We start from the raw sequence: 16,142 nt of genomic DNA, 5'->3' as shown, positions 1-16,142 counted from the left end.
GCAATCACTGGGGTGTTGTATGGTTTCCACACAATAGTTCAATGATTCCGGCTGTGAAAGCCTTCGAGAATATTAGCAATCATTTTTGAAAATTCCTGGAGAATAGGAAAAGTCCCAGCAGACTAGAGCCTTGCTTTGAGGGATTTTGGATTTGAACTCACACAATTCCTAACAGCCGGTAAGCTGGCTGAGATTTCTGGGAGTTGAAGTCCAAAACACTTAGAGGGCCGAAGTTTGCCCATGCCTGCCTTAACGAAACTATGGCAATGTACCTCCTGGATCCAGGCCTATGCCAACTGTCACAAACTGTGACAAAGCAATACAATTTGAGTAACAAATATGCCAACACAGTTTGTGATAACAATAAAAAATACAAGGGATGCTGAATGGGTAGTCCAGGTAGAAGCACTGGATCACTCACCCAACATTTAAACCCTGTTGCCTGACCAGAGTGGAAGCGTTTTGAGATTCTGGTCTGACAACATCAGCCAGTGAGTTAAACCTGAAGGTTTAATGCCATTGGTTGGTTCTCCTCCTTTTTCTCCCAGTGCCTGGTGCAGCCATGGGGCCACTGGGAGGAGGAAACCAACTTTAGCTGGCCAGCCAGCTGCAGCCATGGCTATGTGACTGCCCTGAGCTGCAAAGGGTTGCATAGTCAGTTGTGCAGTTCCCCATTCTTTAAATATTCATTCTCCCCGTCCTCAGTGTTCAACATATATATTTGTATTCAAATATTACAAAAACAATGTACTGATTGAATCTCCCTTATTTGAGATGCTTAGGATCAGAGGTGTTCTGTATTTTAGGTTTGTTTGTATTTTAGGTCTTCTCTCTTAGACAATATATAGATTGGATTCCATGGGAGAGACTCAGTCCTAAAAATGCTAGATAGAAAAATATTCAGGGCAGAACGGGGAAGCATCTGAAAGCCTTTGCACAAATACAGTTTATTGGGGGTTGTAGAAATAAATAAATAGAAGCTTTATCACAGTTTCTGAATCAAGATAAACCCTGCAGTATAATAAAATGTCACTCAGACTTGTGTAACAAGTAACAGTATCTTTACTTCAGTTCAAAAGATCAAACAGGGCAACAAAATATATATCAGTCTTTCTGAATTCACACAGAGAATATAGGGAATAAACAGTCCCTTTAAACAGTCTTTAAATATACCTCACTTGCCTTATAAATAATCAGGCTTCGGAGAGTATGGCAGCCATTTCCTTCCTGACCATTTCCATTCAGCTGCTCTCCTCCCTCTCTGAGATGAAAGGTGGCAGTTAAAACCATTTGTCTCCGCACCAAGCTAGAGACAGCAGCCAATCGGAATTCTGGCTCCTGACTGGCTCAGCCAATCAGCTGTTGACACATGCCCTTTCCAGTCAACTCACCACATCATGGTGCCTCTTTTACAAATCCTCACACAGTTGACCCTATATCAAGGATTTTGTATTCATAGAATCAATCATTCATAGCTTTGAAACATTCCCTCCAAAAATCCAAAAAGCAATTGTTGATTTTGCCATTTTAAATCCGGAAGATCATTTTACTGCACCATTTTATATAATGGAACTTGAACATCCATGGAGTCTGGTATCCACATGAGTTCCTGAACTCAAACCCCAGTGGACACTAAGGGCTCATTGGATTTGTTCTTGGTCCCTAATTCAAATTAAATGGAAAAGCATGTATGGCGAGATTCAAGGGAGACAATGACACAGTCAGTTCCTGGAAGGAAAGACAGACAGACTTGAAAGGTAGAGTCAGCCAAAATATAGATTATTAAAAGCTCCAAGTAGATCTGGAAAGGCAAGCTAACTGAAAGCATAATCTGATAACAGTGTTGCTATGGAGAGCCAATGTCAAAAACAACAATAAATTCAAGGAGTGTCAATTTAGGAACAGATAAAGCTCATACCTAATGATAAGGAACATGGGAAAGTCACTAGGCAGCTGGATTGCACATCGTTTAGGATCTGATCTGCTTAAGCAGTGATGTGGTTAGAAATTATTTTCTATTTGTGCCTAGTTGCAAACCAACATTTGAGAAGCCTCTACTCCAGAAAAGCCCTTTTCCTTATGAAATGCCTATTTGTGCCTCAACTAGTGAGAAGCAATGTCTACATCTTCTGGTACCCTGTTTTCCCAAAAATAAGACATCCCTGAAAATAAGACCTAGTAGAGATTTTGCTGAATTGCTAAATATAAGGCCTCCCCCAAAAGTAAGACCTAGCAAAGTTTTTGTTTGGAAGCATGCCCACCAAAAAGAACACCAGAGCATGCAGGATTGGTAAATGTATGTACCATAGATCGTTGTACATGGAAATAATGGTAGCAACAAGAAATTATTGATAGGATTCAGTTTGTCTGGTTATGCTGGTTTGTGATGACAACTACTGTATCATATAAAATAAATGTTCATTTTTTGTTCAACAATAAATGTGCATTCTTCTTCATGGAAAAATAAGACATCCCCTGAAAATAAGACCTAGCGGAAAAATTATATAAGACACTGTCTTATTTTCAGGGAAACACGGTACTGATGCTCTCCAGAGCTGAATGATCACTTACCACATTACCTGCTCTGACTCTACATGCAAAGTAGGTTTTTTGGGGTCCTATTTGTGTGTTCCTCGAGGTGTTTTGTTGCTTAAGGGAGAGATGTAGTCTCTTGCAGTGTATGAAAATTATCTATATGAGTAGTAAGTTGGCAGGAATCTCCTGGGGTCGTCAGACCTGAAATTCTCACCAGAAAACCTAGTCCAAGGTTAGGAATGACACTAAAAAAAACCCTCTTCTTTTACATACATTATAAATTGTTCAGTGTTTATTTACTCAGGGTAGCAAAAAAGCAGCCTAGCAGATACTAGTATTCCCTAACTGTCTCTCCTTGGTAAGGCTGATGGCACTTAGTAGAACAAACACGAGGAGAGCCTCCTGATTCCCACCACTGTATTGGTTGGAATGTATTGTTAAGGAAGTATATAAAGAATAGAGTCAGATGTAGTGTGTTGGGTGGAGTATATTTTCATAGGAATGGTAACAGGACAATATAAAGGAAGGTGCTATTGGCAAGTGAGAACAAAGAGGAGAATGTCCAATAGGATTAAAATTTGGATAAATACAAATCAGGTACCGGTAGGTTTGAGTAGTCAAAGGAGAGAAAGGGATTATGTGAGGGAAACCTTTGTGACATGCGTATTTTCCCTTTTGAGTATATATAGGTTGAGTATCACTTAGCTGAAATGCTTGAGGCCAAAAGATCTTTGTATTATTTTTGGATTTTGGAATACTGGCATATTCATAATGAGATCTCTTTCAGGACCCAAGTCTAAACATGAAATACAGTATGATTCCTTGGGTCTATGGGGGATGTATTTCAAGACTCCCATGGATAGCTAAATTATCAGTGTACCTCTCAAGGAAAGGAACTTTCCATCTTGTTTAAAAGAAGCTACTGAAAAAAGCCTCGCTAAATCCTGGGAACCTTAATAACTACAGACAAGTGTCTAACCTTCCCTTTATGTTTTATTTTTGGGATTTTTGTTTTATTGTCTTGCTGTTGTTGTTATATTGTTGTGTTGGGCACGGTCCCATGTAAGCCGCCCCGAGTCCCTTTGAGGAGATGGGGCGGGATATAAGAATAAAGTAGTAGTTGTTATTATTATTATTATTATTATTATTATTATTATTATTATTATTAGGCAAGGTGATTGAGAATAGAGTTACTCTCCAATTCCAGGGCAGTCTTGGATGACACACACTTCCTTTACTCATTTCTAATGGGCTCCACAGCAGGATATGGAGTTGAGACAGCTATTGTTGCCTTTGGGTCCTCCACACAGCCATATAACCCAAAACATCAAGAAAGACAATCCACAATATCTGCTTTGAACTGGATTATCTGAGATCACACTGCCATATAATCCAGTTCAATGTGGATTTTATACAGCTGTGTTGAAGGGGCCTTAGTGGATATTCTCCATCTTAACATTGACAAGAAAGTGTGTCCCTGTTGGCACTTTGAGATCTCTCAACGGCTTTCAATACAATCAACTGTGGCATCCTTCTGGAGCTCCTGGAGGGGTTGAGAATTGGAGGCACTGTGTTGCAGTGATTCTGGTCATACCTCTCAGGCAGGTTCCAGATGCTGGTGTTTAGGGATAGCTGCTCATCAAAAAGGAAATGCCATACGGCATCCCACAAGAGGCCATTCTATCCCCAATGCTTTTTAACATTTACATGAAACTGCTGGGAGAGATTATCCAGAGGCAAAAGGCAGAGTGCTATCAGTATGCTCATGATACCCAAATTTTTTTCTCCGTGCCTTCAAAAACACCTTTGTTGAATGAATGGCTGGAGGAGGTAAACAAATTGAAACTGAATCCAGATAAGACCGAGATGCTTATAAGCTTATATAAGCATCTTAACTTGGGTATGCAGGTGTGTCAACCAGTTCTAGATGGAGTTACACTCCCCCTGAAAGACTGTGTTCACAGCTTGGGAGTGCTCTTGGCTCCGTCTCCCCAAATATCAGCCCAGGAAGATGCGACGCTCAGGAGTACTTACTACCAGCTTCGACTGATACATCAGCTGCACCCCTTTCTATATTTGGAAGACCTAAAGATGGTAGTGCATGCACTGGTAACCTCAAGGTAGCATTTCTGCAATACGCTTTACATTGAGCTACCTTTTTTTTATATAATTTTTATTGAAAAATATATGAGGAATGGGGAAGGATATAAGAGTGGATATTGAAATGTGGTATTTTTAATATCTTGCATCTTTGTCTTCTCCCATTGTTATCTAATAAGGTTTCTATGATGTTAAAAAGGAAAAGAAAAACATCTTTTCTAATCTAAAACAAAAGGATTGAAGAGCGGGTGTACAATATTTTGAAACAAATGAGATAGAAAAGTTGGGAAATAGAAAACACAAAGCCCTAACTAACACTTCCTACCCTGTCTCTGCTGTTTTCTTCATAATTTAAAAAAACTACTATTTTTGTCATAAAACATATCTCTGTTAGATTAACTTTCCAGAATCCCTTTGACATAATTGTGGATCTTGTCAATCACTTCTCTATTTTTTCCCTTTTTGTTCCTACATATCTGCACTGCTAATCTTCTCTTAATGCTATAAAACCCCCAATATTTTCAATTTCTTTTTTTTTTTCTTTTAAATAGTCAATAAAGGGCTACCAATCTTTTTCAAATTTGGAAGTATCTGGCCATTGTATAAGCCTCGTCAATTTGTCCATCTCTTCCATGTCCAACATTTTTGTAATCCATAAATCTTGGGTGGGAATTTCTACTTTTTTCCAATAGTAAGCATAAACAATCCTTACTGCGGTTACCATGTATAAAAAAAGCATCAGGAATTTTTCAAGTGCCGTTGAATTTATAAGTCACAACAGAAAGACTTCTGGCTGTAGTGGTACTTTGTTTTTTAAGATATTTTCAATGTTCTTATTAATCATAATCCATATTTTTTTGCTTTAGGACATGTTCACCACACATGGTAAAACGTTTCCATTGCTTCCTTGCTGCCCCTGCTGAGGAATTTCCTTGACATCAGGGGTTGGGCAAAATCTCTAGAGAAAGGTGACAAATGAGGTCAGTTGTGTACACATGTGGATCAGCAGCCTTTTCCGTTTTCGATCTGATATCGTCAGCCAATACAGCTGATTGTCCAGTTGATTGTCTCAATGAGACTGAGAGATGGCTGGCCGGGGAAACTGGGATCCAAAATATGTACACACATTTGAAGTCCATTATTTGACATACAAGACTTGATTACAGAAGATCATCATCTTTTGCCTCAAGATCCCTTACCCCTGCTTTTGCCAGAAAGTCCTCATCACCAAGGACTAAAACAATTAAACCAATCAAGGACTCATTTCCCAATGTGGACAATTGATTTTCTGGGGCTCACCTTCCTCCAGGAGAGTCCCCCCCCCAAAAAAAAAATCTGACTGGCTCTCCCTGAGCCAGTCCCCATCATCTCCTCTTCTCCACCAGGGAGTCTCTACATTGCATGCTTGTACATTCTGGCATCAGTCGTAGTTGCATCCTTTCTGGCTAGATTCCTAATAAACCTCTGTGGCTGTCTTCACCTGGTGAGTGTGTTCTTCAATTGGGATTTCCCATAGTAACCTATGGATGTGAGAGCTGGACCATAAGGAAGGCTGAGCGAAGGAAGATAGACGCTTTTGAACTGTGGTGTTGGAGGAAGATTCCGAGAGTGCCTTGGACCGCAAGAAGATCCAACCAGTCCATACTTCAGGAAATAATGCCCGGCTACTCACTGGAGGGAAGGATATTAGACACAAAGATGAAGTACTTTGGCCACATAATGAGAAAACAGGAAAGCTTAGAGAAGAGAATGATGCTGGGGAAATTGAAAGAAAAAGGAAGAGGGGCCGAGCAAGGGCAAGATGGATGGATGGTATCCTTGAAGTGACTGACTTGACCTTGAAGGAGCTGGGGGTGGCAATGGCCAACAGGAAGCTCTGGTGTGGGCTGGTCCATGAGGTCACATGAGGCCAGGTACGGACCCTCAGTATCCGCGATCCTAGTCTAAATTCAACCCCAGAAGGGCAGCAATATATTGGCTGCATTTTATTTATTAGTCTCAATATCTCTGCCAAAGGGGCTTTCTTTTTGTGCAGTATGTGATGAAATGAAAATCATGTGTCGTTCATGCTTCGATCATGTCTGATAGAAATGTTTCTATTGGGATCTTTGTAACATTTTCTGTATCTTTTTTCCAAAAAAATCAATGCTTTTTTACATGACCACCACATGTGGTACAGGGTTCTTTCTTTCTTTCCACATTTCCAACATTTTCTATTTGTTTCTGTAACACTTCCCCAATTTCTGTGGTGCCATGTACCACCTACATGCTTGTGGATTTCAATGGCTTCTCTGTGTATTCTGACATGGTGGTTGTTCGAGTGGTCCAGCATTTCTGCATTTCTGTGTTCTCAAATAATATGCTGTGTCCAGGTTGGTTCATCAAGTGCTCTGCTATGGCTGACTTCTCTGGTTGAATTAGTCTGTCGTGCCTTTCATGTTCTTTGATCCATAGCTGGGCAATGCTGCGTTTGGTGGTCCCTATGGAGACTTGTCCACGGCTGCATGGTATAGGGTAGACTCCTGCAGTGGTGAGAGGATTTGAGTCGGCTTGTGAAGAGAAAAAGCGGGTATAAATAAGCATAACATAATGATAATAATAACAACAGATATTTAAGGAAGAAGAGAGGATGTCAATATGGGCTCAGCCACTCCTGCATCCCTTCCGGTCACGTGCAGGCAAAACGTCACAGCTACCAAAGCACAGCTGAGCAGGGAGGACCAAACCGGGAAGTCCCTTGCGCACGCGCTGTTGCGTCCTCGCGGCTCCTGCTCATCTGCGCGTGCGCTGCCGTCCGCTCTCTTCGCTCTTTCCTCACTCCACGGCCGGGTGCGGCCGTGACGTCACGGGAGCTGAGCGGAAGCGGAAGAGCAGTGTGGTTTCCCTTTTCGCCCGGCGGTGGGAAGTAGCCGAGGTTCCTTTTGTGTTCCTTCCTGCCCCTCTCAACGGAGGGCCTGAATTGATTTATTTCTTCGGAGCTGCTTCAGCGGGCGGACTCTCAAGAGGCTTCCTTTTCCTCTTCGGCGCCCTTCTTGACAGCTCCGCCCATCATGGCGGCCACGGCCAACTTGCAGGTGAGCATTTCCCCTTCGAAACGTAGGTCGCGGGTGTGGCTGCGGGTTGGAGCAGAGGAGAGGCCTGGCTTGAGGGGAAGCAGCCCAGCCTGAAGCTTATCTCGACCTGAACCTCAGTTGCCGAACTTCGTGCCACCTTATGTAATAACAAAGATGCCGCAAACTAGGCAAGCCTCCTCCAAACGGGTCAGACTACAACTCCCACCCCATTATCCAATTGTTCCCAAACTCTGGCCCTGTAGTAATTCAGCTCCCAGAGTCCCTGACCTTTGGCCAAATATCAGGCTTTTTATTCCCGGATCTCCACAGACGTTTCACACCTGGTAGCCCATTAAATAACATTTTAAAAGGTAAAGGTTTCCCCTGACGTTAAGTCTAGTCATGTCTGACTCTGGGGGTTGGTGCTCATCTCCATTTCTAAGCCGAAGAGCCGGCGTTGTCCATAGACACCTCCAAGGTCATGTGGCCGGCATGACTGCATGGAGTGCCATTACCTTCCCGTCGGAGCGGTACCTATTGATCTACTCACATTGGCATGTTTTCAAACTGCTAGGTTGGCAGAAGCTGGAGCTAACAGCGGCCGCTCACGCTGCTCCCGGGGTTTGAACCTGAGACCTTTCGGTCTCCAGCTCAGTGCTTTAATGCACTTTGCCACCAGGGCTCCTAGATAACATTTAATTTCCGTTTATATACACTACATTATATTGATTTCCCCAATTTTATCCCAGTGGTTCTCAACTTGTGTGTCCCCACATGTTTTGGCCTTCAGCTCCCAGAAATCCTAACAGCTGGTAAACAGGCTAGGATTTCTAGGAGTTGTAGGCCAAAACACTTGGGGACACACAGATTGAGAACCACTGCATTATCCCTTTATCCAATTTGTCGTCGACACACTTTTTGGGCTTCACACAAATCTTCCATTTGTGAAAATAATAATAAACTTTATTTATACCCCGCCACCATCTCCCCGCGGAGACTCGGGGCAGCTTACATGGGGCAGAGGCCCAAACAACATAAGGACAAAATATAAGCAACATAATACAAATCACAATATAAAAAAGATGAAACTGTAATACAATGTATCAATTAAAACAACAATACAAGGATAAAAAATTGCATTTAAAACACATAAATGGTAAGACCGTAATAAATACAGGATAGATTATTAAAAACCCACTGGGGCTGATTAATTAATGACTATCTCACTGAAGGCCTGCTGAAACATCCAAGTCTTCAGTTGTTTCCTGAAGGAAGATAGAGAGGGAGGTAACCTAATCTCTCTGGGGAGGGAAGTCCAGAGTCAGGGGGCCACAGCTGAGAAGGCCCTCTCTCGTCCCCACCAAACGCAGTTGTGAGGAGGGTGGAAGTGAGAGGAGGGCCTCCCCGGATGATCTCAGAGATCGGGTGGGTTCATAGGGGACAACGCAGTCACGAAGATAGACAGGTCCCGAACCGTTTAGAGCTTTATAGGCAATAACCTGCACTTTGAATTAATTAAATGTATGATCCTAAGTTATTCTTTTCCATTTCTGGCAGCCCTATCTCTCCAAGGGGACTCAGGATGGCTGCCAACATTCAACAATAACACACAAACATTCAATGCCTGTATAAATAGAAGTAAGAATTAAACAATGGATTACGCAGTGGATTAAAACAAATAAACCAATAATTAATAGAAACAATTAATCATAACTAAACATAGAAGGCAAATCACTATAGCACAAGTCACACAATAATCAGCAAGGTTAAGAGCCAAAATCGGTAGATTTAAAAAACCATGTCCATATCCATTATTAAAAGCCTATCCATAGGTCATTCCTTGTGTGGTAAAGGCAGATATTAAACATTTGATTCTCTGTAAACCTGGGAACATAGATAAGTTTTTTTTGTTATTTTCTGAAAGAGGAGCATGGGATCCATTCTAATTTCCTTCAGGACAGAGTTCCATAGAATATCAAGGCAGATAATCCACATTATCTGCTTTGAACTGTATTATCTGAGTCCATACTGCCATATAATCCATACAGCTGTGTAGAAGGGGCCTAAGGATATACCTACAGGCTAGAATTAATGCAGTTTGACCCACTGCCATTGCTCAGTGACCTGGAATCATGGGAGTTGTTGTTCCACAAGGCCATTTGGCCTCTCTGCCAAAGAGTGCTGGTACCTCACGAAACTACAACTCCAAGAGTTCCATTGCATTGAGACATGGCAGTTAAACTTCATTCATCTTAGGCCCCTTCTGCACTGCCATATAAAATCCAGATTATCTGCTTTAAACTGGAGTATATGGCAATATAAATCCAGTTTAAAGAAAATAATATGGATTTTTTTCCTTTGATAATCTGGTTTATATGACAATGTAGAAGGGGCTTTGCAATCTAGATGAAACCATAGATTGTCTTGTTTGAGGAGGGGGTACGGGCATACAAGGTGGCCCTCTGGACCCACTGATTCCACCAAAACATCCACTCCCATCATTTGAACAACCTGAGGAAGTCAGTCTCATATTTGTCCAGAGACAGCTTTCCTCTGCTTGATCAGATGATGGTAGTGGAAAGCACAGGGAGGCCAAGGCGATGTTCTTTTATCACCTATGAACATCCTGGAAGCATTTCCTGTTGGAAAGTGTTGGAATGTAAGCTGAAGTACAGGTTGAGTATCTCTTACATAAAATGCTTGGGACCAGAAGTGTTTTCAATTTTAGATTTTTTAAAGATTTTGAATACCTATATTCACATTAAATTGTAAAGACGGGACCCAAATCTAAAACACGGTTAATTTATGTTTTACATACACATGATATACATAGCCTGAAAGTGTGTGTGTGTATATAATTTTGTGCATGAAACAAGGCTTGTGCACATTGAACAGACAGAAAGATGTCACTACCTCAACTATGCCTGTGGACAATTTTGTAGGGTTTCGGACTTCAAAATGCCACATAAGAGATGCTCAACCTGTATTCGGACTTTCCTTGAGAGTGACAGTTTTATGCTCTGAGAATCTGGGAAGGCATCAGAGCACCTCTCAAGGAATTTCAGAAAGGAATAACTCATTTCTGTCAGGACTAAAGCTGGAGTCTTTTGCATGCCACATATGTGTTCTTCCATTGAGCTACAGTCCTTGTACAAGAGAAGACTGAGTAGAGACATGATAGCCATTTATAAATATGTGAGGGGAAGTCATAGGGAGGAGGGAGCAAGCTTGTTCTCTACTGCCCTGGAAACTGGACTACAGGAAAGGTGATTCCACCTGAAGATTAGGAAGAACTTCCTAACTGTGATAGCTGTTCAGCAGTGGAACACTATGCCCCGGAGAGTGGTGGAGGCTCCTTCTTTGGAGTCTTTTAAGCAGAGACTGGATGGCCATCTGTTGAGGGTGTTTTGAATACAATTATCCTGCTTCTTAGCAGAAGGTTGGACTGGATGGCCCACGAGGTCTCTTCCAACTCTATAATTCTGTTCACCTTTTTTGTCAATGTGTTTCATGGAAACTGCCATTGAGACTATGGATGCATCTACTCTACAGTGAATAAAGTTGGATGCCACTTTAATTGCCATGGCTCAATACTATGGAATTCTGAGTTTTATAGTTTCGTGAGGCACTCTTTGGCAGAGAATGCTAAAGATCTTGTAAACTACAACTTCCATTGTTACATAGCTTTGAGCTGTGGCAGTTCACATTGTGTCAAACAATGTATGTAGATGCATCCTTGAAAGAGATTACAGATATAGCTGTATATTAAGAGATTAGTACATTATTGTGGAAGCTGAGGGTTTTCCAAAGGCTGCTGTAAGAAACAAGGTAGGGTTGTTACATTCTCACAAGTTGTTCAATATAGGAGAAAGACTGTAAGAAAGAGGTGATGTCTGTGTGAGATGTTTTTATGTGTTTGGGAGGCAGAAGCACAGTTGAAAAATATCTGTTCTATGGGTAACCGTTTTATTATTAGCAAGTTGTAAGTCTGATCTAAGAGATTCATGTACCCAAATCAAAATGAAAAGGCTTAGTCAACAACTCTTCTTTCTTAGGATTATGTTCACAAATCACAGGTTGTGGCATTATTCTTCCTCTCTAAGACTTGAATGACTGAACTTGTTCTTACATTTTTTACTTCACTGATTCCAGTGCGTGCTTAATAGCCAATGAAGAAGGGAGGCATATTTCGATTCTTGTGTTATGCTTATTATGCAATGTTTCTTCCTGTTCTTTTTATTGCTTTCTTCAGGTTCCTAGAGATTGTATATTTGGGTTTTTAAAAAAATTATATTTACACTTACTTGAAGCTTGTGGCAATTTTTTTATCTCAATTCCACATCAAGTCATTATCCATACAGAATCAACAATCTGAAGTTCTCAAATTAGTGACTGAGCCTCTTATTCTCAACATTTAAAGGGTATTTTTCCTGATCACAAAACCACTGACCAAGATGAATTATTTCATTCATTAGCATATATTTTAAGAGTGATACTTATTTGAAAGAGAACTTTCCATTAAACACGTTGAAAACCTTGATTGCCTGCATATAAAAAAGTGATCTGAGTAATTTGTTACCTCTTATTAAATATGAAATGGTTTGTATTCACTTTAGCCATTGTGAATATGGAAATTTTGGATAACAAAATGCAGAATTTGAGTACCTTTCTAGTGAAAGATAGTGAAATATAAAAGATGTAGGATGGTAACTGAGTTTCAGAAATAAAATAAGAAGTCCCAGCAGACTGGAGGAGGGCAAATTTGTCTGTCTTCAAGAAGGAAAAAGAGGACTCAAACAATTGCCATCCAGTCAGTCTGACATCCATACCAGTAAATATTCTGGAGCAGATCATTAAGGAGGCAGTCTGCAATCACATAGACAGGAATACTGTGATCACTAAAAATCAATATAGATTTCTCAAAAACAAGTCATTCTAGACAAGTCGTCTCTCTTTTTTCAATAGAGTTTAAAGCTTGGTAGATGTAGGGAATGCTGTGCATGTAGATATCTTGATTTCAGTAAGACCTTTAATACTTAAGAGCAGAAGTGAATGAAGCAGTAAACTGTAAGGAACTCTAGCTAGATATAGACGTGACAGACATAAGACAACAAATCTAGAGCTCATTTGCTAATCTATTAAAGTGGGGAAATCACATCTATTTGATTACTCTATTACTATAGTCTTTGAGACCAAGGGGTATCTTCATGGCATGGGACTTTGTCAAGGGCCTTATGTTATACACTCTTTTAATACTTTGCTGTAATTGTGTAAAATAAAGTGATATATATTTTTTTTTAAAAAAAAGAGCTTACAAGTAAAATGTATATGCTTCTATTCTGCCTAAATTTTACATTATAAGGTTTTATAAATAATAATATTAGGACTATTAAACACATATCTCTTACATATTTTACTTCTGTGCTAAAGTAAACACTGTATTTATGCAACACTTAACCTCACAATACTGTGTCATGCATAGGCATTATTAAGAATTATGAAGAGTGACATTATTTCTGGTAAATGGTATTGTGCCTCAGGTAGTTTCAAAGGGAAGATTCATTTCAGCATATAATACATTTTCCTGCTTTTTATACTAGAAATGTTGTTTAGAGTCTACACAACGAATAGTCTTAATCTTTCTCATGTTTCTTTTTTACAGAAAGCAATAGACCTTGCTAGCAAGGCAGCACAAGAAGATAAAGCAGGGAACTTTGAGGAAGCCCTCCGCTTGTATCAACATGCTGTACAGTATTTTCTTCATGTTGTAAAATGTAAGAATTTCTATTCTAAGTGTAATTATTTGGAGTTTTGTTATTTTAGGTTATATCCTGTAGTCTGCTAAGTAACAGTTAACCCCAGTTGGGAGAATACACTTCCAAATGAATTCTAAAATTATCAAGTAGCACAGGAAGAAAGGATGTTGGCAAGACACATCCTTTAAACTGGATAGCAAGAGTAAAAGAGATAGCACAGAAGGGCAGGGGGCAAAAAGCATTCTCTCCAGCCAAGTTAAAAAGAATGATATGTTTGACTAATACTGGTTCCCACATATTTTGTTTGTAAATGTTTTGGCTTAAAGGGCATCAACTGGTGCTGGATGTCAGTCCAGACCTGCTCATTTGTGTGGTGTGCATATCCAACCTCTGTCGCTGTGATCATGCTCAAGTTTTCAGGCATCTCAGTTTTATTTCTTTTTTCAAAACACTGCCCTTATCTTGGTCAGACTGAACGCTTTCCTTGTGCACTTATATTAAAAAGGTGCATTCTTTTCAGTTGTTTGCCAGGGGCAATCTCCAGAATCACAGCACCGCACCAAATTCTCTGGAAGCTATTTCAGACGTTTTTGGTGATGCCTGCTCTCTATGCTCTCCTTCTAGTTGTGTCCTACAGAGAAGTTGAGAGATGTTTGTGACTATCAACCAGGATCCATTCTGTGTGATAAAGGAAAATCATCAGAATAATGTCAAGAGTGAAAGGGGCAGGACTCTGTTGCAGCATATGTTGATCTTAGAGATTTTGCAGTAGAGGCATAAGGCCTTGTGGTCATCGTACATAAAGTCCACTGTCAGAGAGAAGTTCTCCTTGGTGAACCTAGCAACTGATTGCTATGAAATTTTAATTTGCTTTCTTTGTGGTAATGCCAATTCCCTCTGTAATGTATATACCCTGAAAACCCCCTTTAAAGATTTCAGCTTGTTCTCTTATGTGCTACATGTCTTGCCAAAGAACATTAATCTTATACCAACACCCAAATGATTTTCAGGTATTATTTAAACTACAGTAGAGTCTCACTTATCCAACACTCGCTTATCCAAGGTTCTGGATTATCCAAGGCATTTTTGTAGTCAATGTTTTCAATATATCGTGATATTTTGGTGCTAAATATGTAAATACAGTAATTACTACATAGCATTACTGTGTATTGAACTACCTTTTCTGTCAAATTTGTTGTATAACATGATGTTTTGGTGCTTAATTTGTAAAATCATAACCTAATTTGATGTGCAATAGGCTTTTCCTTAATCCCTCCTTATTATCCAACATATTCGCTTATCCAACGTTCTGCCGGCCCATTTATGTTGGATAAGTGAGACTCTACTGTAGTTAGGAAACCTTGTGTTCTGCATATATTTTGGACTATAGCCTCATTTTACTATCATTGGCTATGTTGGCTGGAACTGTTAGGATTTTGAACACAAAACATCTAGAATGCATTAGATTTTGTATACTGATTTTGTTCCTGATGTAGTGAATAATTTCATTTTCAGTTACTTTAAGTATACTTTGTACATTTTATTATTGTAGTCTGGTTTGTTTTTTGTAGTTTTGGAAAACTTTGTTTTATGTTTAATCTTTGTTCTTTGTATTTAATGTGTATTTTGTAGAATGTTTTTAGATGATTGTGTGTTTTTAGCAATGTTGTAACCTGGCTTGAGCCACAAGGAGAGGTGGGTAAGAAATAAAATTATTATTACTATTATTATTATCATCATCATCATCATCATCATCTTAACTTTGCTGCCATTGTGAATAAGATAGCCATAAATTTATAATCATTCAGGCATTTTGTCTTCTGAATTTTCAAATCAGCACAATAATGAGTAATATGATCATTGGTAATGCTACAGATACTTTTAATAAATTGTATTTTTGTAATCAATGAATGGAAAAGATTAAAAACAATTGCTACTACATAAACCCGACGTGTATGCTAAAAGAGAATACTTTATAATTCACAGATGAAGCACAAGGTGATAAAGCAAAACAAAGCATCAGAGCAAAGTGTACCGAGTATTTAGACAGAGCTGAAAAACTAAAAGAATATCTGAAAAAGAAAGAAAAAGCTCCCCTGAAGCCAGTGAAAGAATCTGGTCCTGCTGATGAAAAAGGGTGTGTTAATTTTATTTATTCAAATACAACTTTCTTGTTTAGTGCTTCTAGAGTTAATAGAAGTACTATGGTTGGAGCAGAATAGCATACTAGAAGGTATGTAAACTTTCATGTAAACATTCTGTTATATTGTCCTATAAATTAATCCACGATAATGGGATGTTCACTGACGTTTCCAATTATATTTCTGCTTTTCACTGGTTCTGTTTCATAGTTACTGGGCCTATCCAGATATGGCATTCTGGAATTTAGTCTGCATAATATTTTTCTTTGTGATCTCTGTGAATCATACAGACATAATATATGGTTTATAGCAGCCATCCTTTATAGTGAGAGTGCAGCTGATCAAGCTGCCCTTTGAGACAAGGGCAAACTAGGAACAAAGCGATAGAATACCTAGAATAACACATTGAATTCAATCAACATTTAGTTGTAATATGATTAAATTTAGCCATTACAGTAGTTCTATTATAGGTTTGAGTAAGTTTGGATACAATCCATTGGTTTCAGATAAAGGTAGTGCTGTCGGTTTCACTTTTTACTTTTTCTTTGTGATGAAGG

The 16,142-nt window shown here is 39.5% G+C and overlaps 2 protein-coding genes across 2 annotated transcripts in view; one reads left to right on the top strand and one right to left on the bottom strand.

Annotated features, from left to right (window-relative positions):
* LOC100559144 (serpin B12) overlaps positions 1-16,142 on the bottom strand; it is a 502,967-nt gene that overhangs the window by 59,266 nt on the left and 427,559 nt on the right. The window lies entirely within an intron of this gene.
* vps4b (vacuolar protein sorting 4 homolog B) overlaps positions 7,448-16,142 on the top strand; it is a 32,260-nt gene continuing 23,565 nt past the window's right edge. The window contains exons 1-3 of the mRNA XM_003224403.4: positions 7,448-7,709; positions 13,351-13,462; positions 15,431-15,581. Of these exons, the coding sequence (XP_003224451.1) occupies positions 7,686-7,709; positions 13,351-13,462; positions 15,431-15,581 (287 nt within the window). The 5' untranslated portion in view covers positions 7,448-7,685. The remainder of the gene's footprint in view (positions 7,710-13,350; positions 13,463-15,430; positions 15,582-16,142) is intronic.

This window comes from Anolis carolinensis, chromosome 4, assembly GCF_035594765.1.
Source record: "Anolis carolinensis isolate JA03-04 chromosome 4, rAnoCar3.1.pri, whole genome shotgun sequence".
Classification (NCBI taxonomy): domain Eukaryota; kingdom Metazoa; phylum Chordata; class Lepidosauria; order Squamata; family Dactyloidae; genus Anolis; species Anolis carolinensis.
The sequence above is the reverse complement of the archived record's forward strand: the minus strand, read 5'-3'. Positions and strand labels throughout refer to the sequence as shown.